The sequence below is a fragment of the Falco rusticolus genome, chromosome 5 (assembly GCF_015220075.1).
Source record: "Falco rusticolus isolate bFalRus1 chromosome 5, bFalRus1.pri, whole genome shotgun sequence".
Classification (NCBI taxonomy): domain Eukaryota; kingdom Metazoa; phylum Chordata; class Aves; order Falconiformes; family Falconidae; genus Falco; species Falco rusticolus.
The window spans coordinates 67,420,573-67,448,050 of NC_051191.1; the positions used below are offsets into that span (position 1 = coordinate 67,420,573).

At 49.3% G+C, this 27,478-nt stretch overlaps 1 protein-coding gene across 6 annotated transcripts in view; it reads right to left on the bottom strand.

Moving 5' to 3' along the window:
• The window catches only part of SLC6A12 (solute carrier family 6 member 12), a 38,835-nt gene extending 16,298 nt beyond the window's left edge, over positions 1-22,537 (bottom strand). The window contains exons 1-9 of one of the 6 annotated variants that reach the window (XM_037388744.1): positions 22,360-22,457; positions 16,434-16,552; positions 13,943-14,054; positions 12,956-13,152; positions 9,218-9,352; positions 7,711-7,851; positions 6,071-6,158; positions 4,337-4,469; positions 1,353-1,487 (exon numbers count right to left, since the gene is read on the bottom strand). In XM_037388744.1, the coding sequence (XP_037244641.1) occupies positions 1,353-1,487; positions 4,337-4,469; positions 6,071-6,158; positions 7,711-7,851; positions 9,218-9,352; positions 12,956-13,148 (825 nt within the window). In that variant the 5' untranslated portion in view covers positions 13,149-13,152; positions 13,943-14,054; positions 16,434-16,552; positions 22,360-22,457. Of the gene's footprint in view, positions 1-1,352; positions 1,488-4,336; positions 4,470-6,070; positions 6,159-7,710; positions 7,852-9,217; positions 9,353-12,955; positions 13,153-13,942; positions 14,055-16,433; positions 16,553-22,359 lie in introns of all 6 variants that reach the window. The other 5 variants (XM_037388743.1, XM_037388741.1, XM_037388742.1 and 2 more) reach the window with 5 other exon arrangements.
• Positions 22,538-27,478: the final 4,941 nt, after the last annotated feature.

Here is a 27,478-nt window from a genome sequence, read left to right on the forward strand (position 1 = left end):
GTTACAAACATCCAGGCACCTGGAATTTGGCAGCCTTCAAAAAATCCCAGCCCAGGCATTGCTGCTTAAATTCACACGGACGTCTCACAGATGGGCATGTACGTGGGACCCCTTCAGGCACAGGCACACATCCTGCTTTACAGCAAAGCCCCACGTTCTGCCTAAACTCAGCAGCAAGATCTCTCAGTCCTGCTATGCTGGATTGCAGCAGCCTGGAAAGACCATGTCAGCTTTAGTTAGGCTGTGAAAGTCAGGGAGGTTTTCAGTGAATAAGCTCCGACCATAAATAAAACACTCAGCCCCAGTCATCCCCCTGTTATTTATTTTGATATTAAAATGCCATTTACATTCAGCTGGCTCTTTGCATTTAGCACACCACAGATTTTGTACTGACAACACATAATTGCATCTGAAAGCCATTTGGGGGAAAGCAGCGTGCTAATGTGTTTAGCAGCTGGTTTGGGAGCATTTGGGGCTATCTGGGAAGATGCGGGAGGTAAACTGAGACTGTGGGCTAAGCATATTGCTTGGCTGCCTCCACACAAAGATTCAGTGGTGGAATGATCAGCAGCAGTGTCATTTAAATGCTCTTCCCGGGGTGGGGGTGGGGGTCTGCACTAACACCTCTCTGGGATGGCAGAGGCAGCCTGCATAGTGTTGCTGAGCCGATGTGGGAAAGGGAAGCAACCTGCTGCTACAGAAAAGTGCCGGAGCAGACACCCTGGGGGGATCCTCTAAAAAAGGGTCCTCCTGCCTGCCCTGTGCAGCCCTCAAAGGTGCTGCCCACCTCCTGCCAACCTGGGCTACTTTGCAGGTGCTGGGCTTGGCTGCACCCTGTGCCCTCATCTGGACTTAGCCTCCCTGGGTACACAGCATCCTCCCTGCCAGAGTGCAGTTTCCATGGGTTTCAATGAGCGGTGGCAGGGGCTGATCCTCTGGGCAGCTCCTGACCCAGGCAGATGGGACCAGCCCCCAGGGTGGGTGAAGGGAACCTGCTGCCCAGCTGGGGCACAGCCCATATTACCTGTGCACATGTGGTCTCTGCAAGCACAGGAACCCTGCACTCCCCAGGAGGGCCCTGTTGGAGTCAAACAAAGTGCTAACCAAGCCAGAAAAAATTGTAAGTGGTAGATTATTTCACCATTCCCACTTCTTCCTTAATTATTCACATTTAAGACCCAGCAAAACCATCTGCTACCTGCTGAATATTTCATATACTTTTCTGGTTTTGCTAGCCCATGAGTGGAAATGACCTAATATGCCCATATGCTATAGGCACACGAGCAAAAAAGTTGTGCTGGGCAGGGGGACTGGAAACCTTCCGTGTCAACACTTGCTTGACACCCACCCACCTGCGGGTCTGCCAGCCTGGAAATGTCCAGCTTCAGGTAGAAGATGATCCCCTCTGCAGCACCCGGCAGCGTGACCCCTCGCACCAGCAGGATAATAAGCATCACATACGGGAAGGTGGCAGTGAAGTAAACAACCTGCAGGTGCAGGGAAACAAGAGGAGAGAGGGTCAGTGGGGAGGGGGTGCAGGCATCATCTCATCTCATCCACAGGCCCCCACCCCAGCAAATGTCCCTGGACTCTGCTGTTGGCTATAGCTACTACTGCTATGTAGAAGATGGGTGAGAAAGAAATCAATCAAGGTTACATCTCACTGGTGATTTAGTTAATCTGCCCTTTGTTCTTCACCCAAGACTCTGCCACTGGTTGCTTTGCTTTATTTTCTTTCCAGTCAGTGTAATTTCCCTGCTTTCCAGCTGTTCTCTTCATCTTTCTAGAGCTGAAGAAGAAACCCAGATCTCTTCCTGTCACTGAGTTTTAATGAGAAGTTATTAAAATGGTCCTATTCCCAGCAAGAGTTCTCCAAATTAAATAGCAACTTTTGGTGCCCAGTTTGAGATACCTCTAAAGGGGCCCCATTTCCAGGTATGCTCATGCGGCACTCTCATCCCTTCAATACCTCTGAGCTCACAGGTGAAAAATGGGGGTACCTCAAAGCCTTTAAAGAAAATGTAGACCATTATTTTTGTAAAATCTTCTTTTCATTTCTTTTTATGTAAATAAATACGACAGTAGAATTAATCATCTCTAATCCACTGCCTAATGTAACTTTTTTTTTTAATTTGCAAAATATCCATAAGCAAGTTGCAACTTCCTAACATTTATTCATTATTAAAATTCATCCAAGGAATGTGAAGGCTCGTTTACTCTATGGATTCATAGTGAGGGGCCTAAAATTACATTTTTTCCTGGTTACTGATAATTGGTCGAATAAGTCACAGTACGTGGTACTTTTGCTATTCCCCAATTGAATGAGAGTGTGAATGCTTTTGGCACAAGTACTAAAATCTATCTTCAGAAATCACTTCTGGGGAACATTTATACACATCAGCTGAATGCACCAAGGAAAGGAAACATAGAAAGAGCACAAGGGTGGGCAAAATGAATAAAAGAAAAAGGCTTTTAAAGAAAATGAGTCTTCACAGAGTTATTTGAAATTATTTTCCTGAGGTCGCTATTGTTTCTTTAAGTTTGAACTCCTTAAATCACAGAAGCATAAACACAAGGGTCTGGCAGGTCTATCCAGTTAGAGCAGCCCCTCAATCAAGCACAACGTCCTGTTTGCTCTGCAGCTGTTGAAGAAAATTATGCACCTACTCATAATTCCTGGGACCTCCCTACTGTTTATCCTAATCTGTAGTCAGTGAGGAAAAAGAAGGAAGGAGCTGATGTTTTTGACAGTGCCCCTATAGAACTCAAAGTGACAACCTGCAGAGAAGGCAGCTGGCCTGTCTGACCTGTGGTATGTCTCAGGACAGAAAAATCCACCCTGCATTGCTGCACCATGTCAATAACACCTAGCTGGTAAAAAGTAAGCCCTGTATCCTAAAACTTGTGATGGAAAAAACTTCTGTGGTCCCAGGAAAACCATTCCAGCTACTACGTACACTCACTGTTTCCTGTGGCTTTCTGGTCTGATTTTGCCAAACTCTATCAGCCCAAACAGCCTTATCGAACTTCTTTAGCTTTCTCATTGTGCAGGCAAGCTCTCCATGCTGGGGCAGCACCAGGCAAAGGAAATACTTGGTGGAGAGGGCTGAGAGCTGAAGGGAACCTGTGATGACTTAATTACACTTCCATGCAGATCAAACAGCCTCTCAGACCCAATCTCCCAAGATGATACCTCTTGTGAAGATGGTGGTGTGATATTCAAACCAGGGAGCATCAGAGATTTAAGTTTTAAAAGGCAGAGCATCCCCTCTCCCTGTAGACGTGGAGTCTGGCTCTCCCTCCTTGAGAAATAGTAGGCAGCAGGTCAGCACCACCAAGAACCAGAGTCATCAGCAAAGACTGGGAGAAACTTAGTGCACAGACCAAGCTATTGTCTTACTCTGTTAAAACGGGTGCCCAGTCTGGTTTTAAGGTGGGAGATGGGATTTGACACTGAAACATGTGTGTCCAGTACAACAGGGAGCATCTGCCAACAGGAAGGATACTGATTTGAAAGTCTGTTGCAGAAATTGGTTCCCCTCCCTTTGCTATTGGGACATCCCCTGGATACCCACAAGACCCAACCATCACAAATGACCCACCCATCCCACTGCATCTCCAGGAAGGAAGAAGGTCAAGGACATAGCACCATCCCTAAGACCGACCCCAAAGCATCACACATTCGTTCAGTCCAGAAGGATAACCAGTCCACCTGATGTACAGGATCAACATCAGGAGGAAGCATTGGCTCCAGCCTCACCAGCAAAATGCAGAAAGTGATTTGCTGAGCCAAAACCCACAGAGCCGGGGAGAGTACAAAGGGAAGCACAAAGACATGTCTCCCATCCTAAGTATTTTGCAGGATAAAGAAGCAGGAGAGATTCATTATCTATTCACTGTGCTGGTTACAGGCAGCAGCTTGTCTATTTTGCTCCAGTGTTTAATTATTGCCAGAGATAGGAAATTTGCCAGTGTAGAGTATCTTGTTAAAAACTCCAGCAAGCCACACCAGGACAACACACTGGTGATTAGATGATTTCTAACAGCACTTGAAAGGTATCCATCAGCCACTGTGCATTTCTACAAGGCAAAAGGTGACCCAAGACTCCCCTCAGTTCCCTGTTCTCTTCTCCCTGTTTCACGTACCCTTTTATTCTTCCTCTTATGGGTCAAACACAACTGGTGTAAATCAGTGTGGCCTCACCAGGTTTTAGGTTTGACTTTGGTGCAGTGTGTCTCCTGCCTCTACTTCATGAAGAGGGAAAAAAGATCGGGGAAGAAATGTAAGATGGGTACAAGGAGGCTTATGGAACAGGAGGACAATCTCCATTCCTACTTTGCCTGTGGACTTGACCCCCTTCCAGATGCAGAAGTAGCAGATGATCCACGCCAGCAGGAGACACAGAGCCAGCTCCCAGCGCACAGTGCCCAGTTTGTGAATACCATCCGTGAGCCCCAGGACTCGCTTCCTGCCGGTGTCCAGGGACATGGAGAGAAGCATTAACACCCCAGACCGCACTCATCCATACAGACCTTTCCCATATTATCCCATCCAAAGATTTAACAGACTATCCACGATGCATCTGCCCAGGCTCCCAGCCTTGCAAGTCACCCCAGCTCTGCCTTGGGCTCCCCGTCTCTCATTTCTGCTGACACTGCTCCACCATGTCCTGTAGCTGGCCCGAGCCCTCCCACTCTCCAAGCCCACGGTGCTGTGCCCGTCAGACCTATGCAACACAAAATCACCATATGTTCCCCATTGCTCCCCAACCCTGGCAGTTGCCCAGTGGACACCACTCAATCCAAAGTAGGCCACCAATGCCATCATCACCCCTTGGTCACTGCTCTTCCTCTGGCCTCCCCATATACTATGGACACCCTATATGTAAGCATAAATGGCCTTTATGATTCCCATGCCCTTCAGCCTCATTCCCTGAAGACTCACTGTCATGAAGGTGGGCCACACGAAAGCTCAGCACTGCAGCTCATGCAGTCCACAGAAGCTCAACTCCACACTTAGGAGACCTTTGCACACCCATCTCCATACCAGTCCCCTCAGAGTCTCCTTGCCCTTGCAACCTCTGCAGAAAACCTGAACAGTCATTTCAGATGGGCCACAGCTCTCACTAAATAGTATGGTGCAAAGAATAGGGCAGGAGATGGGGTCCAGCACTGTGCAGACTTTCTGCACCCATGGACACATGTCATCTTCTATGTGCCCTGTGGTGGCTGCAAGGGGCAAAGGACACTCAAGCTTTTCAGAGGCACTTCAGGAGCCATAAATGGGGAAAAAAATCCACCAAAACTGCTGAAGCTGAGCTCCTGGCATTCCTCTTCTTTGTGAGACCTTCCTCAGTTGAGTGTGGAGGTGTAGTGTGGCCCCAGCAGCCATTTCATCCTCTCCAGGCTGTAGTGACGTCTCTCTCTGGAACACCATCTGGCCTGATGCAGGACCCCTCAAAGGTGTCTTATTGCCTCCAGCCCCATGACCAAACCTCCCTGAGCTCCTCTTTGGCATCTCACACATGCACCTCAGACCCCTGCTCTCCAGGGAAGAGCCTGAGCAGCCTGACGGACCACTTCCTTTAGACACCAAGCAAGATGTGGTCAGAAGAAGAGAAAAAGCAGTTTTGTTCCTTTCTGTTTCACTGTAAAGGACTGGTCAGTCTGCCTCGGCCTCTCACACTTTCCTGCCAACAGTAGCAACACCCAACACAAGTATCCCCTGCTTACAGCAAGTCCTCATCTTCTTTTGGTGCCTCTTTCTGTGGCCACTCTCACCCACGCACCTCAGCGCCAGAAAGGGAACATGCCACACGTGTGTGTGTGCACATGAGCACCCTTGGGCAGGCGCACTGTGAGCAGCCTTCGGGGTGTATCTGGTCCTCATGCCTCTGGGCTCTGTGCTGATCTCCTCGGCAGCTCAGAGCATTGTGCTGCCCGTGTTTGTGTCTGACATGTGGCACCTCGGTTGGTCCTACAGAGACGCACAGCCCTCTGCCCGGATACTCCTACAGCTGCAGCCTTTAGATGAGAGAGGAGCCTGAACAGAGGGAAAGCAATCACGTACTCCCAAAACTCAATCATTGGGGAGGTGGCGTTCGCAGGCAAGGTCCTGTTGTCCAGGCTGGATCTATTCAGAAATTCCACACAGAGATCTACCAAAAGAAAAGGAAGCTGATGAGCCAGAGAAATTCTCCAAGGCTCCTCCATGATGGGAAGCTCCTTCCCCTCTCTACCCTAACCCTCACTCTGGCAGCACATGAACCCTTCACCCCGTGCTATAGAGGATCTCATTAAACTGTTGCATCTCATTAAAGCATCTCGTTAAACTCTGGCTCTCCCCAGCTATGAATCCCAATCCAGTGGGCTTCGGGAACAGGAGGGGGACAGAGAGAGTAGTTCCCTGCCAAATGTAAACCAGATGGCTACAAAACAGAGATTATTGAGGGATAGCCACTATGAGTAGCCAGGATAGAAAATCCCATACTTCTCCCACAGCACACACCATTCCCTGTCTACACATGCATGCATATGTTCACACACACCACAGATGCCTTCACGTTCCATTCTGCCATCCCCAACCCTATCACATAGCATGAAATTACTAAAACCGGAGGAGATGCCACGCATCCAGGAAATGTGCCTTATCCTGCATCTGGCAAGCAAAAGACAGTCCACCAGAAAACTGAGCAAGCCCAGCTCTGGCTGGGATGCTTCTGCCTGTTTAGAGAATATCTGTGGCTTTCCTCTCAAAGAAACCCATGCTGGGGTAAAAGGCTGGTCACCTCTGCTGGGATGAAAGGGCAGAGGAAGCTGTGAGTGAATGGCCCATGGGGTGGAGAAATTGAAGACATCACAGAAATTAATCATCTGACCAAAAGAAAAAGGGAGGGTACTGAGCTGCTGCCAAAGTTGTTTCCAGTCTGGCTTTCCACTGAGAGCAAAACGACCTATTGAACATAGTAAAAAAGGCCTGTCAAGGACATTAGATCCATGAGGATTACCTCACATCTACTCCGTCTTCCCAGGCACAGCTCAAGTGCATTAAATAAAACTAAAGCCAGGTCTTCTCTGCTGGGCACAGTTATGCAAATTGTAGGCATGATGAGATGAGACCCCTGGCCAGTGTAATGGTATAGAGGCTTGTATGGTTGTGATTAGACCAGACAAGCAGTGCCTTTAGAGTTTTGTGTTACTGGTTCCTGCATTGGGAGACCTGTACTGGCAAAATCCTCCAGCACAGGCTTGGCTTGATTTAGCCAAAAGCTGAGTGAACGAACGAAACTACTCAGCACACGGCAGCAACTGTCCCAGCAACTCCAAAGAGACAGTAAGATAAATTATTGTACCAGAGCTAATGGAAATCTCCTGCCATGTGAGGAGAACTCTAGACAGGCTTGAAAACTCTCCCAACTCACCCACCTCTTCCACTTGCCAAAAAATGCAGATCTTTCAGTGAAATCTCGACACCCAAAACATCTCTGTGCAGAAATAGGTTTACTGTCCCCTGCTGCCAGGCATAGGGTCACACCACTCAACCTTCCTGACACTCGCCCATGGTGAATGAAGACAGTCACCTTGGCTGGAGTACCAAACCACATATCAACTTAGGAGAGCTTTTTTTCTGAATAAAAAATATTTTCTACAAAACCCAAATAATTTCTGGGAATTGGGAAGGAGCTATAAGCTGACCAAGGGAAGTTGTACCTGTGTTCCAGGGGTTATTACAGCTGGCCCACGGTAGCACTGCAGTGAAGGAGCTGAACAGGTAGAAGAGTGCCCAGGACAGGATGATGATGTAGTAGATATTCAGATAGCACTCAATGACTTGTGAGGCATACCCAAGTCCTGTGAAGGAAAGCAGAGGAGGTGAGGATGAGGCTGCCAACCAACTCCCAACATATCAGGCTTAACTGCAAACAAAGACATAGATTGTGCCATGGTTAGAGGGGTGCAACACCAACCACACAGTTCACTAGAGAATAGGGAGAGAGAATTTTGTGACTGTACGTGCAGACAGGAAACATTGATGGTATCTCTAGACAAGTCTATGATGGAACAGAGAGAAAACCTTTCACTGATGGAAAAATCTTTTTCTGACCACTACCATAGTACTGCATTACACTACCTCTCCTACAGGAAAGCCAGCTCTAGCTTTTAAAGAAAAGAAATGCAGGTGAGTTTCTTCCTTCTGGAAACACTCAGGCAAACAAGGTTCTCACAGCTGATACACATCATGCATGAAGTACTGTGTCAGAGAAAAAATACAGATTTAGGAGCTGAGCTCTGGACTTGGATCCTGCTTGTGCCCGTCACTCGCTGAGACAACAGAAAAGGAATCAGGTCAGAAAGGCCCAATTTATTTATTTAAAACTGGTTGTCAGTGCCCTTTGAGATGCCACTGCTGTCCACCTCCAGGCGCCGTGCCAGAGCACAAGGGTTCTCCAGTGCAGGAGGTCCTGGACTCCCCAGGGAATTTCAGATAGCACTGCACACCTGCGCCTGAGGGAACGAACCAGGCCTTTAATCTGCCTGAGCACGGGGTTCTCTGTCTGATAAACGTGGGTAACGAGCTCTCCTCTGGACAGGAGAATTGTGGATGTTAAATTCATTGACATATTAATGTCATTAAACAACCTTCCTCAGGGCCCCAGGAGTCCTGGTTCTTACACCCGTGCCTTAGCCACAACCCCAGCCCATCTCCAGGCTGTCAGACCAGTGCGTGCAGTGTGATTCCCCCCAGTTCGCAGGACACCAGCCTGCAAATGCTGCCACAGCAGCCCTGGGCACAGCGACGGGCAGGGAAAGTGCCATAAGCCAGCCAGCCTTCCTCATCCTCTTCTTTCTTCAGTATTGTCCTGGACTACATGCAAGTGTTTGTGTATTGACATTTCCATCCTCCTCCTCCTGCTTGCTGGCCATCCTGCTTCTCCTCTCTCCCAAGCTCCGAGCATCTCAAAGCAGAGACCCTGGCTCGGCTGGACCAGCACAGCCCCCAGCCAGCACCACACACCCTCAGTCACCTACGGGGAGGGAGGGGACAGGGCACTGCCCCCGCACACACAGCAGTCACCAGGAGGGATAACAAAGCTGGGAGAGAGAGGAAGGGAGGGAGTATAAAGGAGAGAGAAAAAAACAGAATAACATTTCCAAAAAAGGCTCTGAGTCTTAATTGTTAGAAAGTACTGCCAGTAATGCCCATAACTTGACTGACCTTCAAAGATGGGACAGATCTTCCTCCAGGCAGTGACCCCTCCCTGGCTGGTGTACTGCCCCAGTGCCGTCTCCAGGAAGAACAGTGGAATCCCGCAGGTGAAGAGGAAGATGAGGTAAGGGATGAGGAAGGCTCCTGTAGAGAGGGGTAAGATGCTGCCCCAGAAACCTCTTTAAAAACTTATTCCCATCACCCCTTGCCCGGTACCTGGGGCCACAGCTGGAATCAGCTAGATAAACACAAATATTTCTCTGAATTAACTGTGCAACCTCTGTTCAAAAACCAAGGTCTCCATCACCATAATTGCTTGGAAAAAAGCCCAAGGATGGTATGTCTTGTGTTACTGCAGTACTTCTGCATTTGGTCTTAGCCAAATCCTAGAAGTAAGGAGTAGTCAGGCAAGGGGATAAAAAAAGGCAGCACTGTAGGATTTTTCCCTGCTTCACTCTCCTGACCTTGTTCTAACTTTCAGCAGGAGTCGGGCAAAGCAAAAGCAGTCCTTGTTTCACATAACCACATTTGTTCTGCTTTTCCTGGGAGTCACAGCAAAACTCCCACTTGCCCAGAGGATACAAACCTGGAGGCTGGTGACATTTCTTGATGAGTAATAAATTTACCGGGATATAAATTTGCTTGAGACATATTTTACATCAAATTTGAAAAGCAGTTTGCACCAGAAGAATGGAAGTAGGGGAAGGGCAACAGAATATCTTTCCAGCATTTTCAAAATGGAAAAGTTTAACTTCTCTCTTCAAATTCAATTTTTTTATTAAAATATAGAGAAATGTCTTAAGATAAATCAGCCTGAAATAGCTCTCAAACTAACCCTTGATGAAATGGAAGAGGAAGGGGAGAGAGAACAGGGTGGGTTGTTTTTTTTCAGAAACAATGATCAACAAAAACAAAGCATGAGAAAAGACAAACAAACAAACAAAATAGGAAACAAAAAAAGATTTAATGCCCTGTTTAAAACTGTCTGAATCTTTTTTCCTTCTTTTCAGTTTTGCAGCCAAATAGAAACACCCAACATTTTCACTGTTCCGCTCAAAACTGCCTCTGAGATCTATTTCACTGTTGACCTTCCTTCTATCACCTCAGTCTTTCTCCCCATCATTCGTGTAGGTTTTCACACTTTTACTCCCCTCCAAACAGGCCAAGGCAACTGCCTTCCTCACTGGAACAGCTGTCGAGGTTTTGCTATCCTATAGAGTAAATTTTTGGTCATGAGTACCTCCCGCTGCCACTGCCAGAGCCGAGCCAGACATTGTTCCCCAGGCCCTCTCCTCCCCTGCCAGCACAGGCGTTTGCACTGGAATTCCTTCCCATGACAATTAGCAACTAGGAACGCTTTCTTGTTTTTAAACTTGGGTTTAAGCCAATAATGTTGCAAATACAAGGAACATCTAAATTCCCCCTAAACACAGCTGTGCCACAGCTACAGGGGACCTGTGGCTGGAAGGAGGGAGGCTGGTTCACAGCGTCGTCCAGCCTTGCAGAGCAGGGAATGGGAGCTGCATATGCTGAACTAGAGGCAGCTGCTGCTGTTGGTGCTGCACGACATCTCTCTGTGTGCCAAATCTACAAGACAGTTTTATTATCCTGCACACACATGGGCCTTTCAGCAGGTCCCATACTCTCTCCTCTGTTGCCATTTGTCCCGGAGGCTGATCCATTTTAGTTTCTGAGTAATGAGGGCTTTCTTACATCTTTATTGCCTTGTCGCTCTTAACCTTCCCAGAGCAGTTACCAGCTGAAACTCCATCTGTGATCTCCCCCGTCTGCTGCTCCACTGGAGGACACTCAGCCCAGAGAGAAGCCCCTAAAACAGACTCTCTTTCCTTAGGAGTCAGTAACAAGTTCAGGATGTTGAGCAATTAGATCAAATTTGAAAGGTCAACCACAGATAAGTTTACACTTGGTTGCTTTAAAGCAATTTAGCACAATTATTTTTATGCCCTCTGTCTTTACAGCTTTATATCCATCTCAGTATGTCCAAAGGTGGAGAAAGGTGACAGGACAGCAGTCTCCAATTTACCAGGAGGGTGGCACAGGGACACAGCATTTATAGGTAGAAAATGTCTTTTTTTGTAATTTGAAGGACTTTTCCAATGGTGACAATATCTTTGAGTGTCATGGGAAAGACAGTGCCTTGTCCCATACTAATTTGTTGGCCACCTTGTTCCCTAGAGCCTGAGAGAGAGAGAAAGGTACCTTCTGTGTAGTAGCATGCTTTCTGCAAAGGCCGTGTGTGAGCTGTGAGGGAAAGACTCTCCCATCCTAATCTTTCCCAAGCCTAGCCTTGTTGGCTTCTGAATCACAGCCTTAGATATTCCAAAGGAGTTTAATTATATTTAAAAAAAAAAAAAAGTTATTCAGTAGATATCTAAAGTGAACAAAAGTAGCCTTTTCACTTACACTAATTAGCATACAAATTGCAAGGACTACTGAACTGGACACCATAGGCATAAACTATGCAAAGATATCATCTGAGCTCAGGAAGAAATTTTCCATGCAAAACCCATGACTTCTCCCAAAGCGCCACTGCAGAATGGGCTGTTCAATCAGATGCACCACTAGTGTTTACTAACCCGTGCTGGTCTGACTTGCTTTTGGTGCCTCCAGTTCCTACCATCAAAACCTCAGAGAAGGAGACTGGCGGATGTACTAAAAACCATCCTAGGTTCAAGAAAAACTCAATTCCATTTTCTTTAACTGTTCTTTTATCCAGCCTCCATTTGGTGCAGAGAAGATATTGTATTGATTCCTGTTTGATTTGGATTAACTCCAGTAACAGCACAGGGGACAGGAATCTGGGAGTCCTGGAATGAACTACAGCTGAATCACTCATCCATTGGTGAAAGCTCACAGCACCTTGGGAAAGAAAGGCCTTTGCGGCATGGTCTGCAGAGAAAGGAAGTTTAAAGTGGGGGGAACATGCAAGTCCCAAAGCATTATTTCAAGGTGTCTCTAGAAAACAAGAACAAAAGAGAAGTTATTGCTGTATTTGACATGTAATTTATTATTCCTTCTTTAGTTTTATATAGTTAGATTTTGATTCACCAAGAAAAGTTAGTGACAGTCAATTATTCCCTTCCTCTGTCCCAGTTTCATTTTATTGTTATGAGAAAGTTTAATTTTCAACCTGTAATGATCTTACTGCAGTGTTATTGGAAAAGGAGAGTCACACAAGAAACAAAAGGGAAGGGGAACGAACCCTCCCTGGGGATGGGTTCTCCTAGCGGTGGGTTGCCCACTGGGAGAACTGTTCCTGGGGAAGAGGTAGCAATGTCCTTCTAGGGGTATCAGGCCTTGGCAAGGATACCAGCACCACCAAACCCTTTCCTAACAAGGACCTGAGAGAGGTAGGGGTGGCACAGAGAGTAAGAAAAGGGAATTATGCCGGAGGATTTTGCTGATAGTTTACTGACCACTCACAGCATTTGGTGGTTTTGGAAGATGACTTGTTTCTCAAGATGTCCAAGAGCCTTAAAGAGTTACTAATGTTCATTTTGGCATCTGAATTTGGGAGAGCTGCTTTAAGAAACAGTACCCGCTAGGGAGCTGGATTCACCCCTCAGGTTTTTTTCCTCGTGGATTTTGCAGGAGCTGATTTGCTGGAGGAAAGAATAAGGGAGTGCAGGTGGGGGCACACGAGGCATAGGAGAAATGGGTCAGGCATCCATGTATCTCTTGTCGTGCCTACAGACCTAGGATAACTCATGCATGCTATGAACTTACCACCGCCGTTCTTGTAGCAGAGGTACGGGAACCTCCACACATTACCCAGACCAATTATCTCCCCAGCCACAGACAGCACAAACTCCATTTTGCTACTCCACTGGCCTCTCTCTTCCATTTCCTCCTTTTCTATCTCTTCAGGGGCTGCAATGGCCCCATTGGCCTCTCCTTCCTTAGCCACGGCTCCTGTCATGGCTCTGTGGGACAGAGGAAAGAGACGACATGGGCTGTAAGGAACCACTGTAGGACATGCTGGTGGGAAGAGGAGGGAGGGGACCCATCTCCACAACAGATCTGTTCCTAATATCACCGTGAGGTTCCCTTATCCTCTGTAAAATGGCTTCTTTAGTGTCAGCATGAAGCATTTTCACCAAGTTAAGTCAGTGTTGAAGGGATGGAGGAAAGGTCACTGGTCAGGTGAGATGGGCCCACCTGCACCACCCCTTCATTGGACTCACCCCTGAATTCACCCTTCCACCCCCCACAGCCCCTTCCTCATCCTTCCCAGAAGACCAGCCTTAGTGTACCTCCATCTGCCCCTCTGCACCCTGACTAAACCGCTCTGCGTCTCCATCAGTGCTGGAAACTTGGCTGGAACCTCGGAAACAGCAGTTCAGAGGAAAAGAACAGGAGCTGGAGCTGAAGCAGGGCCTGGTGGCAGGAGTTTCCCTTCCACACGTGCTTTATACAGCAACTGTCTCCTTCTGGAGTGGTTTCAGAGGGCCGGATAAAAATGTTACAAATGAACTGTCTGAACAAGAATGGACAACCTGCCATCTTACTTCAAGGCATTGCCAGGAGTGCTGTCTTTGACCCCCTGGACACTACATTACACTACCACACAGCCTGCCACTTCAGCAAAATACTTATTTGACCCAGGGTCCCTTCAGTAACGGACATGGGCACCAATCCTCCACCTTTGCTCAACCGTGCAAAGAATACAGAGCAAGGAAACGAAGCCATGAGATGAACAAAAGGACCTCATACCTGTGAGGTGTTTCAGGTCTGGGCAAGGAGTATTGAGGTTAGACAAGCTCAGTTACTGCAGTGGAAATGTTGGTAGGAAAAAGCCCAGCAGTGGAAACACGGAGTGAAGTCACTGTTGGAGGAAGCACATCGAATGTGACCGGCCCTCTAGGGTGGTATGAGGAAGACATCCTCCAGTCTATACAAACTCTTGAATTATGTTTAGCATCATCTTGATTAAGCAAAGTTGGTGGCTGCTTGGTACAAGACACAATTTTCTATCATGTACAAAGTCCTTTAATTAGCTAGGTAATTTACTAGGCAAAATTCACACAGACCAGACTGAATGTTCTTTTTCACAACATCTTCGTATTGTTTACAGGCATTTGATTATGAGAAGAAACTAAAGTGTGAAGAAAGCAAGCTCCCTTTTACTTAGCTAAAAAAAATTCTCCTCAAAAGCTTGCTGTGATGAGTTACGCGAGATAGGATGCACATGTGAGTCCACCCAGAAAGCACAGACCTAACACGAGCAGGGTAGCCGGTGAACTGTGCCAGGGAAGTCCTAACTCTAGCCACATCTCACTGGTGGCATTACTGAGCAGAAGCTCAAGGGATACACATTCCCATACCAGGGTTAGGGAACTACACTACAAATCTCTCCAAAGCCTCTCCAAAGCAACAGCATCTCTGCTTCCATTCCCTCCAGTTAAGAGTACTAAGAAATCAGGCCTTTGTTGCTTCACATCAGCTTACAGCCTTGGTTTGCTGGTGGTTTGATAGGTTTTTTAATAGCACAACTATCATTCCTTATGCGCCTCCTAAGGGGACATCCCCATCTCCAGGGAGCAGCAGGGACAGCAACCTGCATCACTCACACTACTTAACTCTTCTGCTGCCCTGGACCACTTCAGCTTGCTCTCTCCCAGGCAGTCCAAGTACAGCTCTGGAGGTGGCTCAGGCCAGGGACCGTTACCAGTCAGCAACTCAGTGGTGAGCAAGACCTCATCACCCTTGATGTCATGTCCTCTACCTGATAGGACCACCAAACCTATCCATCAACCTTTTACACCAGGATGGTGCACCAGGAGCATGACAGCTATTCCCTCCCTCCTTGTACCTACTCTCTCTCCAGTCATCTCCCGCTGAACTAGCACCAGGGCATGAGCCATCTCATGTGAGTAGGGACTACCAGGGAGTCTGACCTAACTGGGAATAAGGGTGAATGTAGTCCTAACATCAGACTGGTCCAGCAGCCTAGAAACATCACGGCACCTGATTTGGTGTAATTTTCAATGGGGCAAGGGGGAAGCAGGAGCAGGAACTGGTTGGCCATGCTTGCACTTACTCCACACAAGGCAGCATCATTATTGCCATGTCTCATTGGCTTCTGTAAGTGGCCCAAATTAAATGATTTCATGAACACTAACCCTCTGGATATATCAGACCCTGGGGCAAAGAAAGATGTTTGCATATGATAAGACAAATTCTACTGAATGTTCATAGCAAAGCAAGCCATTTTTTTGCACCAGGCATGTTGCCTCCCTTTGTCAGTCAAGTAAAGAAAGGAAACCAGATCTCACACTTCAATACACCAATTGCTCTCTAAACGCCCAGGGAAACAACAGTCTTTGTTTCCCCACCTGCCTTCCTTCTGAAGGCCCCATCCTATTACCTTTGAAATTAGAGGCAAATTTCCGTGGACTCCGAATGCAGAGGGCCAAATCCCATGCAAAGGATTAACACTGCCTTTAGTAAAAGGGGCTGCAGCAAGAACAGGGGAGCATAAACCACGGAGGAGAGCAGTCAGGAATCATTGAATGCCATCCTCCAGGCTGTGGAGCTGCCTCTTCAAAAACATCGCAGAAAGATTCTGCTCCCCTATTAAATTTGAGAGGTTTTTTAAGTTTTTTTTCCAGTAAGGGCTTATATATGGGCAGTACCAGAGTGGGCACAGCCAGCTTCAGTGTCAAATGCAGATGCACCGGGGGCACTAAGGAAGCAACCTCCCTTTTTTCGCTAGCCCTTGCCCTTTACGGTACCATATGCTGGAAAGCACCTATTGGCTGGCATTGCTTGCACTGCCCCAAACCCACCAAGTCCTACAATATGTGTGGATCTACACCTGAGTGTGAAGTTGAATCAGTTCTCTAACAGGCTTGTACAAAACTCTAACCCGACATTTAAAGAAGGTAGTGCAATCCAGAATTCAAGGCATGCACCCTAAATGCTGGCTGGTGCAGAGCCAGCACAGAGGTCCTCCCAGTCCCAGCTTTGACCCCTTCACTTAACACCTGCTGGGTTGGACTGGGAGGTGGAAATACCAGGCCCTCCCACCAGTCTTTTCTCAGTTTCTAAAGCTCAGGGAAGGCTCCTTTCCCCACTGCCTGCTTGCAGCAAGGCTTGCCAGCTGGCTAATCAGTTCATTCAGATGCTGCAGCACAGCCTCCTCATCTTTGAGAGGAGCAGAGCTCCACGCACTGTCAAATGTGAGAGAAAAAATAACACATACTTAATGAAACGTGTTTGATCTGCCACAGTCCTTGGCACGTTCCAATTTGCTGCAGTCCAGGGCACATTATCAAGTACGATGATGCTTAAGTCTGGGTTCATTGAGGATGTCATGAGAAGCTGACGGGAGAAGGCTTAGTTAATCCTTTGCTTTTATTCTTCTAATGCAAGGTGGGTCCAAGAGCCAGCCTAGTCCTACTAGCATTTGTGGTTTACCTGCTTTTGTGTTAGACCTGTTTCACACATGGGAGTGGAGGAAAATCACAATCAGGGAGTCACCTCCTCTCACCCAACAACAGGAAGGGAATGCCCTGAGTGCCAGCCCACAGCCTCAGCCCTGTCACCAGCCTCCACCTCAGGGACACCTGGACCAGGGCTTTGACTTGGCACCTCTGAGGTGCTCAGTGCACCTCTCCTCTGACTCCTGAATAGGCCACCGCCAAGGACAGAAGCTGGAGTGCTGCAATGGGGAACAGGGCTGGGACAAACATAGACTGGCAGGGGAGATACGGCACTTGTGGCTTCATTTTCCTATTTCCAAAAGGGGGAAAGCACCCTGGTTATGAAATGGAACCTTTTCAACTGGGAACAGGTGGTAGATTAAACCAGTGCACAAAGTTTTGGCCCCTTGTGCTGTGACCTTCAGGCTTCTCCCTTCCCAGACAAAGCACAGCATTACACATCCCCACTGCTTCCCTTTCTGCTTTGCCTGCTGTTTCCATGAGAAAGCCTATTCACACACCTCCTGGCTCTTTTCCTGAACATCTAATCCTACTGTGCTCCTGCCCTATGTGTTCCCAGGCCAGATGGGGATTCAAATAACTTCTTGTTTCCAGCTAGGAACAATTTGGCTCTCCCACAGCAGCCACAGCCACCCACTGTGTTACACCGTCCCCAACAGGCAGACATCTTCCTCTCCCTTTGGATGCCCCTCTCCTTAATACATGAGTTTGGAGAAAAGATTTTGCCCCTCACTGCCTGCCTGCACTTTTTCTGCTGTTTCTTCACCAAAGTTTGGAGAAAAATCCTCTGACTCCCTTGCTCCCAGCCTCTTTTTTCCCTCTGCCATAAAGTTTCTCCAACTGTTAAGACATCACCTGGCTTGGTCCACAGTCTACCCCTCTCCTGGACCCACTCAGCCACCACCACCTTTCCTCCTCAGTTCCCTCTGACATTGCCAGTCTCTTCTCGAGGTGCCTTGCTGTCTTTTCAACCCTCAGCACTTTAAGGAGGTGCCTTTTTCAAGGCCTGGAGTATCCTTTGCAGACATGACCCCTAGCCTGTTGTCTTCCCACAGGGAAGAGGGGGCTTCCTCTGTGCACAGTGCAACAGGCAGCTCTGCATGAAATCGTACTGGGCTTCATACTAGGCTTGGTGCATGGAGGCAGCCACGTTTTCCTCTACAAGGTTTATTGATGAGAAAATAAGACTACACCTAGGTTTCCCAGGCACTGGAAAGAGAGCAGGCAGCATGCAGGCAGCCATAAACACAGACCTCACCAAGTTCCCTTCTTCAATATTTGAATGAGGTAGCCCAGTGTCCTTTTGGTCACACATTTTGGGCTGTGTTTGTCCCACACCTACCAACATGAAATTCTTCAAGTATGGCCACAAAAGGCAAGGAGAGCCCAGGACACCTCTGAAGCGCTGTGGACACTCACCAGCTGGGTCTGATGGACCAGATGCGTGATGTGAGAGAACAGCATTTGTCGGCTTTATTTGGGAACAAGCTGCGACTAAAGGGGGAAGGCAGGAATGAGAAAGAGGACAATGAAAGTATCCTTTGAAGGTAAAACATGGTGATATCCTCAGCCTCTCCCAGGGCAAAAAGGGCTTATTCAGGGCTGCTCAGGTGAGACAAGGAACAAGAGAGAGATGGGAGAGACTAGAGAGAAGCCACCTTGGGTTTTGGCATCAGAGGAAGAAGCCATTAGAAATGCTCCTAAAGCTTTTATTTCCACAAACTTACTGCCTGTTCCTGAGTGCTGTCACACAGGAGCTCCTACTGCTGGGACGTTAACATCCTCTGCTTAACCTCCTCTGCTGTTTTATCTTAAGGCAAATGGGAGAAGAACAATCTCAAGAGCAAACAGTGAAACAGAGTGAACAGCAAGCAGAGATGTCATTAAAAAGCAGCCAATAATACTTATTAGAGGGAGCACAGTTTTAAAGCACCTTTGGACACTCATAGGTGCTGCCCGAGCTGCAGAAGGCAGAATTGCAGGTGATGATGCAGACAGCTGCACTGCACTTCTATTTCTTGGTTTCCTTTTGAAACAAGCAGCACCAAGCACGTAAACTGCAGATTAAGGTGGGGAGGGAGGAATCAGAAAGCAAGCAGACCGGGCTGTGTTACAAAAGAAGGAGCAGGAGGACACATAAAATTCTCTGGTTGCACAATATGAGCCAGCAGTTAGTCGGCAGCTGAAATCCTGCGTCGCATTTCGATGACAGGAGGCGGGGGCGGCTGTGGGGGCAGAGACACAAAATCAGGGCTCAGTGAGGAACAGCAGTGCCAAGGTATGGCTTAAGAAACAAACTGGTTAGAATAGAGCGTGGGGGCTGCTACTGGAATAGGTCATATCTGCAAGATGGACAGGAAAATATTAGCAGTAGAAGTAAGTGCTTTCCAGCCAATCTAAGAGCCGCTACGTGAGCAGGGATGGCTGCTTCAACCACAGCTACTTCCAATCCCGAGTGCTGCTGGAGAACGGCTCACTCCAGCTGCAAAAAGGAGAATGGCAAGGGAAGATGCAGCAAGAGAAAGACTGATCAACTCCAGGACAGCAGTCAAAATTAAAATGCCTTTCATTTCAAGCTGTTGGAAGCTTGTTGGCTTCTTTACACTTTCTAATTAACTTCCAGCTTGTGTGGGCTGCAGGGCATTCTCGAAGCATCTGTTCAGCAAGGTTCATGGGACACAGGAGGCTGTCACAAGGATCAGATCCTGCTTACATTGTCTCCAACGTGAAATAAGAGCAACGCTTCTGCAGTCAGTGAGTTTGCTGCTTACTGAAACCAGTAAGAATGAGATAAGAAGTAACTGTGAGTTTACTAATGACATGTACATCTGTGATACAAGCTGCAAGGATTACAGAACATCATCCTTCAGAGCACATGCCCTCACGCTCAGGAGGGGACAAATGGCTCCTGCCCTGTCCTCAGCTGCCAGGACAGGAGAGCCTCACAAGTACCTAGTGGTGGTTGGACTTTCCTGAGGATCAGGAGCAAATCCCCTGCTAAAAGCAGTGTAAGCTGTTGTTCTTAGTGCCAGTTCAGTTCAGTCTCTGTTGGTATTTGCAACTCACCAACCCTGCTCTGGGCTACAGAGACACAGAGGTGGTTTCTTGCTCCAGCCTAAAAAAAAATGAAGACTAATTGATGAAGTGCATAAATGGGGTGTAAATATGATCAGAAAACAGCCTTTGCACCAAGGTAGATACTCTTCAAGACCTCCGCTCAGTCCATAGTCTGTATGGTCCATAGGTTTGTATTCTACTGCCACATAGCAGGAGCTTCAGCAGCATGCAAACACAGCAGGATCCTTCTTACAGAGCATCACAGAGACAGATCTCCTGCAAACACAGAGCCAGGCTGGCCCCAGCCTGGCCCCAGTGGAACCCCTAGAGCCACCCACCCACTGGCTGGAGGTGTCTGGCTGAAGTCCCACAGCTGCGTCAGGCTTGCTCAGAGGTGCCCATGCACAGCTGAAGTGTGGGGACAGCATGGCTCCCCTTACTGGCTGGAGGAACGGAGCAGGTGAATGGCACGCAGGGTGAAAGCCGCACTGCTCCAGCACCCGCTCTGCAAACAGGCACACCAGGGGCACAATGGGGCAGTGACCTTTAGGGCAGCCTGGAGGTGCCCCACAGGAACAGGGCAGAGTCCACAGGAGGAGACACAGTGGCTACAGGGCTGCCACTTCACTGAGGCAGCAAATTCATGGAGCAAGACACACCACTCCACAGTCCTGGGCAGATCAGGTGAAGGGAGGGAGACTGCCAGCCCCCAGCACTGCGGCTTGGCTGCCTGCCGCTCACCCAGATCAGCCGGGTCTGGAGGCTGAGGGGTTAGGGAAGGGTGGGCAGCAAAGCGGCAGGTGTGTGAGGGTCTGCACAAAAATCCTAACCTCTGCAGTGCCTAAAATATGAATCCAGCAGTTACTTCCCTGGGGCTACTGCTTCAGGGCAGGAGAGCAGAAGACCCAGTGCTCCTGGCAGCCAGTGTCTCCAAAAGTCTGTGGTTCGGAGGTGGGAGAGCACGGCAGGGGATTTGGCATCACACTAGGTAGGCACTTCTAGTTAAACTCCACCAGGCAGGCACACCCTGCCTAACCTCCCGAAGACACAGCCTGGGGACACTTGCTATCAGTGATGAGAAATGGGGAGGATGGAAAAAGAGTACTCAAGCAAAACTCTTCTGAAAGGCAGGTGAGGTTATGGCATGACACATTACCTTATGCCTCCCAGCACAGAGGATGAGGGGAGCCAACAGCTTATTTGGCAGAGCCCCGTGCCTTGGCACAGATGCGTGCGCAGCCATCGCAGAGCAGTGGAGCAGCGCTGCATGGGCTCCCCTCAATGACCGTCCCTGCATCAAGCTCCCTGTTCAGCCCTGCACAGGGAGCCCAGGACGCTGCAGCCTGCTCAGGTGCAGGCTGGGGATCTACCTGGCTGACCCTGGGAAGGCTCATCCATCTCTAGTTGGTACATAGGACAAGGCACATCTGGTAAAACTGGGACAGGCAGAGGTGCCTGCGGACTGACTCTTAGCAGCGCCCATGGTAATGTCACATTGCAATGCGATTGGGACTGCATCTCACCTGCACCCTCTGAGGGCCAAGCTATCTGCTCTCCAACGTGGGGCACCAAAATGTTCCTATAGCTCTGCCCAGGAGCATGGGCGGGTAGAGACAGAGTGCAGGGCCCATTAGCCTGCCCTCTGCAAGGACCACATCTGCACCCACAAATCCAGCAAAGTCGGGCTGTTGCAAAGCCGCAAAGGTCAGGTCCAAGGTTCGGCCTTGTGTATCAGCAGCTGTCAAAGAAGAAAAACTGGGGCAATGGCATTTCCAATGGCACTGGATGAAAGCCCTGATTAGTAGTGATTACTTTAAAAGCATTGTTGATTTAAGGAGACACAGATCAGGTGTTACGAAACCCCGATGTGTTCTGCCTGGGCTTGCTCACAAATATGCCCACAGACCCCTAGAGTTTAACATATGCACAGACTGTGCTGTCTCTCTGCCTCACCCTGACACAGGAACAAATTTGATGTAGCCTCTGAGGCAAGAAGAACAAGAAGCACACTCCCAGGCACTTCGTTTAGAGCTGCAGTTCCCAAGTCAGTGTTCCAGCCCCAGCACCTCTGCAGAGTGGCACAGGAGGAGAGGGAGCCACTGCCTTGTGTTGCAGGAACTGAAATGCCTACAAGCCTACCTCACTCCTAACACTTTTCCTCGTGTACCTGTTATCACCTAGCCATTATTACCCTTCATCCCCACCCCTGTCTGGCCCACTCTCAGCTCTCTTCTCAACTTCTCTGCTCTCCGAGTCCTTTTCTTTCTCTCTCTCTGCTGCTACAACCTTCAGTACTAATTACCCATCTTTCAGGCATCCCTTTGCTCTGCAGCTTACCGGCAGCCTCCCAGCATAATTGCTGCATGTCATCTCCTATAGGAACCACTGAAAGAAAAACTCTTCGCTGGGTTGATCCAAACTGATTATTTTCTCCCCATCCTCCAGCTCTCTCTTCCTTTGCTTAACATTAGGAAGCTTTTCCCCTTGTAGTTTTGCTGGCCCACTCCCCAGAGCATGGCAGACAGCTAGCATGCAGCAGCTGGCTGCAGGAAGACCAGAGACACCGGCAATCCCAGTGTGACACATGTATCCAGCCAGATCTGCTCAATGAGCTAACACCCAACTCACCTGAACACAGCACAGATCTCCCCCAGGCAAGACTGTCCTGTCCCGTCCTGTCCTGTCCCAATGGAGTCCAGGCAGAGAATCCACCAAGAGCCAAAGAGATACAGCAACAGTTAAGGCAAACACTCCCCTCTCTCCTCCTCCTGTCCCTCCCCCTCCACCACATCACCCCACCAAATTATGACCCAGCTTCTGTGTTGGATGGCAGGAAGGGAGGTACATCCAGGCAGGCAGGAGAACTTTCTCCCCAGCTCCCTTACAACATATACCTCTCCAGACCTTGAACTGTGGCCCTGACAGGAAAGCAAGAAAAGAAAGCAGTCATGGTCAGGCAGGGTAAAGGCCCAACGTTTGCAAAGATCAACCACAGCCATCAGTGGAGTGACTCCAGCTCCACTCGACCTCAGCAGGAGGGAGGTCTCCGCTTGCAGACCCCGCAGTATGGCCCAGGCTGGCTGCCACATGCCTTACTGCTCTGGGGCTCCAGCACTTTCGTGGGATAGTGGCATCCCTTAAAGTCATCCTGCAAATATGCAAAATTTATTATCTCCATCTCCAGAGACCACGACACTAAACCTTCTTCAGTGGCCAAGCTCAAGACTCGCCAACACCATCAGGCAGATGGAGCAAAAGGCAGAGAGCAGGTGGAGGGGGGACCTTTGTCTCGTGCTCACACAGACCCCTCCGTGCCTGCCTGTGCCATACACTGCAAGTGCAAACACAGCTCATACGAGAGAGCTCTGTCAGCAGCGAGAGATACTGCTGGAGCCTTGGTTTCTGTAGTGTCTGTGGTCACTAGAAGTGAGTAATTCTGCACCTTTGCCCTGGCAGCTTTCTTTGTACCCACCTCAGCCCCGATGCACTTTTCCAGGGCTTCTCGTGACCAACGCCAGCAGCAGGCATGCCAGTTATGCCATTTTTCTCAAGACAGTTCAGCTCACATTCTTTTTTTTTTTTTTTTTTAAGGTTACGTTTAATGTTATTAGTTTTGTCTTTTTCTTTTTCCGTTAGTGTGCCTGCCAAATTCCTATTGACCTTTTCAGGTATCCACATAGTCAAACCACAGCAGCATGCAGGACTAGAAGCTAGGACACATCCAGCACATGCTCCAACCTGCTCACCTGTGTCAGGGCTCACCAGATGAGCACCCCCCAGCCCCCTCAGTAGGAAACCTGGGAGCTGAACAAAAGCTCTCACTATAGCAGAGTGGGAAGGCGGTAGGTTTATGTTCCTGCACACTCTATAGATGTAATTTGTAATGTTGTCTCAAAAAATTCCTCCATGGGTGCCAGAAGCCAGTGAATCAGATTGCATTAGAGCACACCCGATTGCCCTGGGGACAGGCAACGCTGGAGATGTGCATGAAGGGAGTCACCCCTGTGCCTGGCAGCATTCTCAGGATAAACCACTGAGGACAGCGCTGGAGACAGGAGGGAAAAACATCTCCTTCTACTTTGGGAGTGTTTACTTGCTACCTCAGCTGACACTGCGGGAGCCAGTCTGGGCCCATGCTGCTGGGCAGCACAACGCGGCACAGACCAGCTCAGGGTGAGTGCTCGGGGATGTCCCCAGGATGTCCCCGGGCTGGGGAGCTCTAAGCCAGCCCAGCCCCATCCCAGAGGCCCCAGCTGGGCATGGGGCCATGAGGGCAGAGAGCTGGGGTCACAGTTGGAGCCGGCAATGCCTCTTCACAGGCAGCCAAAGCGTACCCTGCTTCCAGGATTAAACTTCCCAAGCATGCCGTTTTTCAAAGCCCTGACTTTCACCTACCGTTTGGGCTGGTTGAGTGGGTTGGTCCCATACCCAAAGAAATACAGGCTGATTCTTCCCTTGCATGGGTGGCAATCAGAGGGGCCAGGCTCCACCATCTGCCTTTCAGGGGCTGTCTCTGAAGTCCTGAAAAACCACAAGATGAACATCACGTGCTGGCTACACGACACGGGCACTACACTGCCTCTGTCCCTGCTAACAAAGGACAGGGCCACTGCCTGTCCTGCCATGGAGAACTGGTGTGACCCGGGACAGCTAGGGAAAAGGTGCAACAGAGGTTATCTACATATGAAAAGGGGATTGAGATAAGCCTAGGTAAGCAGAGCTGACCTAAAAATTTGATTTATCCACATTGAAGTGTTTCACAGGAGCATCACAGTTTTCTTCCAAAACCGTAGATGGGAAATGACCTGTGTGACATTAAGGTAAAACAAGAAGAAAGTCAACCTAAATGAAAACTTTATCTATCAATGTGTGAAAGTCATTTTCCAGCAGGAAAAAAGGCTGCTAGTTCTGCTTTCCAGCCCAGAAGGTACACTCAGGTTTCAGAGTTTCCCACCAGGCATTAATTCACTGTGTTTTTAAATCCTGCTACAGACATGGGGCACCTTTCTCCCACTGCAGCAGCCTCCATGCAAGCGATTGCACTAGTGTGATGTCCCAGACTGAAAACCAGAAATCACCTTCTGACCAGTCCAGCTGTGGAGATACGGACTTGTGCTCAGCCCCATGCCAGGAGAGTGCAAGGAAAGGGGTGACGCACTCCCTGACCACTAATTGCCACCTTTACTGGCAGAGACAGCCCCTGGGCAGGCGCACTGAGCTGTGCAGCTGTGTAGGTAGGACAGCACTGATAAAGGATGTGGCAATCTGACTGCAGGTCTCCCCACGGCATGGGTTCCTCCTCCGCCACTGCCACGGGCAGAGGCAGCTTCCTACGGGGGCTAGCAGAGGGACTACGTGGCAGGACACAAGCCCAAGGAGAGGAGCCACAGCCAAGGCTCATTTGGCACAGGGGACAGACGTGGGCAGGGATGAGCCCTAGGAGCTTTGGCAGGGGTGGGGGATAAATGCCAACCCCAGGAAAGGAGTCTTGACACAGGGTATGGAGGGAGCTGGTAGGGGGAGAAGCAGCTCTCCTGGCAGCTTGGACAGGGAGAGTGTGAATGAATCTGCTCTTAAACACACTATCCCTGAAGGGGAAGTGCTGCTTGCAACAAAACCTGGAAACATGCAAAGCATCCTACCCCCCAGGCAGCATAAACCCCTCTCAGAGCTGGGATCCCGCAATGTGCGGCTCCAACACCAGCAGAGCCTTGGTCTCTATAGCTCTCCCCACAGTGCATCACGAGGTGCGTTGTGAAGGAAGAGATGGCAGCGTCTGATTTTGCAGGCAGCAAAGCCAAGGCAAGAGGAAGCGCCATCGCTGTGCCCAAAGATGCACAAGAGGAATGGGAAAGCACTGCTGTCCCACCACACAGAGGGATCTGCTCCCTCTGCAGCTGCCAGCCCAGAGCCTGCAACATGGGTTTCCACACCCTTCCGTCAACACAAACTCTCTGCAAAACGACCTGATTCCCTCAGCGTGCCAGACCCAGGGTGGCTGGAGACCAGGACTCAACCTACTGCACCAGCCTTTGCCCTGACGGATGACTAATCCCAACCTCAGAGATGTCCTGCACCTCCACAAAAGTCTCCCCACCCCCTGCCTGCAGGCTAGCAGTGCACCCTTACCTCCCTTTTTACCTTCCCTTTTCTTCCCTCAGAGCAAGTGTTGGCTTTTCCCATTATTCGGGTCTCCCCACTGTTCCCTCCCTTCCAGCCGGCTCTGACACACCTCCCTGGCAGCAGCAAGCCGCAGGCCCCACCATGGTTCCCTCTTCCACGAGCCACTGAGACACACAGGGCTTCAAGCCAAAAGAAGTCCACTTCTCCCTGGCCCAGCTCCTGGGAGAAAGTCTGTCAGCGTGACACCCTGTGGCTGCATGCTCCTAAATGTTACAGGCTGGGGAGGTGGGCGCTGGGGGTTGTTTTGGAGACAGAGAGGCCTGCAGCCCTGGTCACCCTCCTCTCTGGGTCACCTGCAGGAGAAGCCACCACTGTCCGCACTTGCCCAGACTGATTTACCTTATGACTGACACCTTTCCTAACAAAACAGGAGAAACACTGGTTCTCCTGCCACTGCTTCTTTGGTCAGGAACTTGCCTAGCTGACTGAATGCTATGTTTGTGGAGGAGTTTCCCCTAGGCATTCGTATAATTTATTTTTTATGTTTATGGATAATTTCTGCTTAAGTAAGCCTATGACTTCCTACAGTAGTTTCACCGTAACTAATCACAAGTGAACATAACCAAAGTCACAAGTGCTAACAAGGCCCCTCAGAACCAGGATGGGCTCTGGCAGCTGCAGCACTGCTCCTGTGCCAGGCTCCCAGAGAAGATGAGGCTGTCAGGAGCCTCCATCTTTGGAGGTATGGGCAGGGTGAGACATGAGCTATTTCACAGCATCCCTGGTGGGGGAAAGGATGAGGCAAGGGCAAATGGCTTAGGAGCCCAATGTTGACAATAAAGGTCGTCAGGAGCAAGGATTAGCAATGCTAGGGAGACATCTGTGGTCTAACAGCTTCTCTGAGACTAACCTCAATGCTCACTGTTGATCAGAGACCAGGGAGGACCATGGAAAAAAGGCAGGCAGAGGACACGTGGGTATGTGCCTATTTGCTCCTGCTTTCCCTCCCTGCTTCCTCAGGGCAGTTGAGCTTGTTGCGTGTGTTGTGACAGCAAACACCTCTGATGCACGAGGCACGAGGACACAAAGGACAAGGTCATTCTGCAGGGACAGAGAAGCGCATGTTACTGCCCAAAGTGACGTGACTCTGGACAGGTCAGGTGGAGAAGGGGGTAACCGAGTCACTGGCAACTTTCAGAAGCAACAGCTTCCTGGATCTGTCTTTGTGCTTCCACATGTGTGCTTCCCTTATCTGCACCATGCAGATCCCCATCCTGCAGGCTGCTAACCACGTTAGCAGACAAGGGCCCAGCCAAGCACCCTGCTCTGAGGGATATGCTCATTTGCACTGGCCTGAACAGATTATTTGGGGATCTCTGCTTTGCAGGATTATGTATTCCACATGTTAAGACATTAATCTTCCTCTGTTCTCTCCGTTTATGCACCATGGCCTGTCTTCTCCCAACACGTCCACATTTCTTGTCACCAAAATGTGCAACACAAGTCACATTACATGATTCTTCAATAGCCACAGAAAATTATTTTGTATTATCACTAGAGGCAAAGGAGAAGGACCTCTCAAGTTGGGCATCTCTTCGAACAAGCTGGGAGTCCCAGTGTTCGG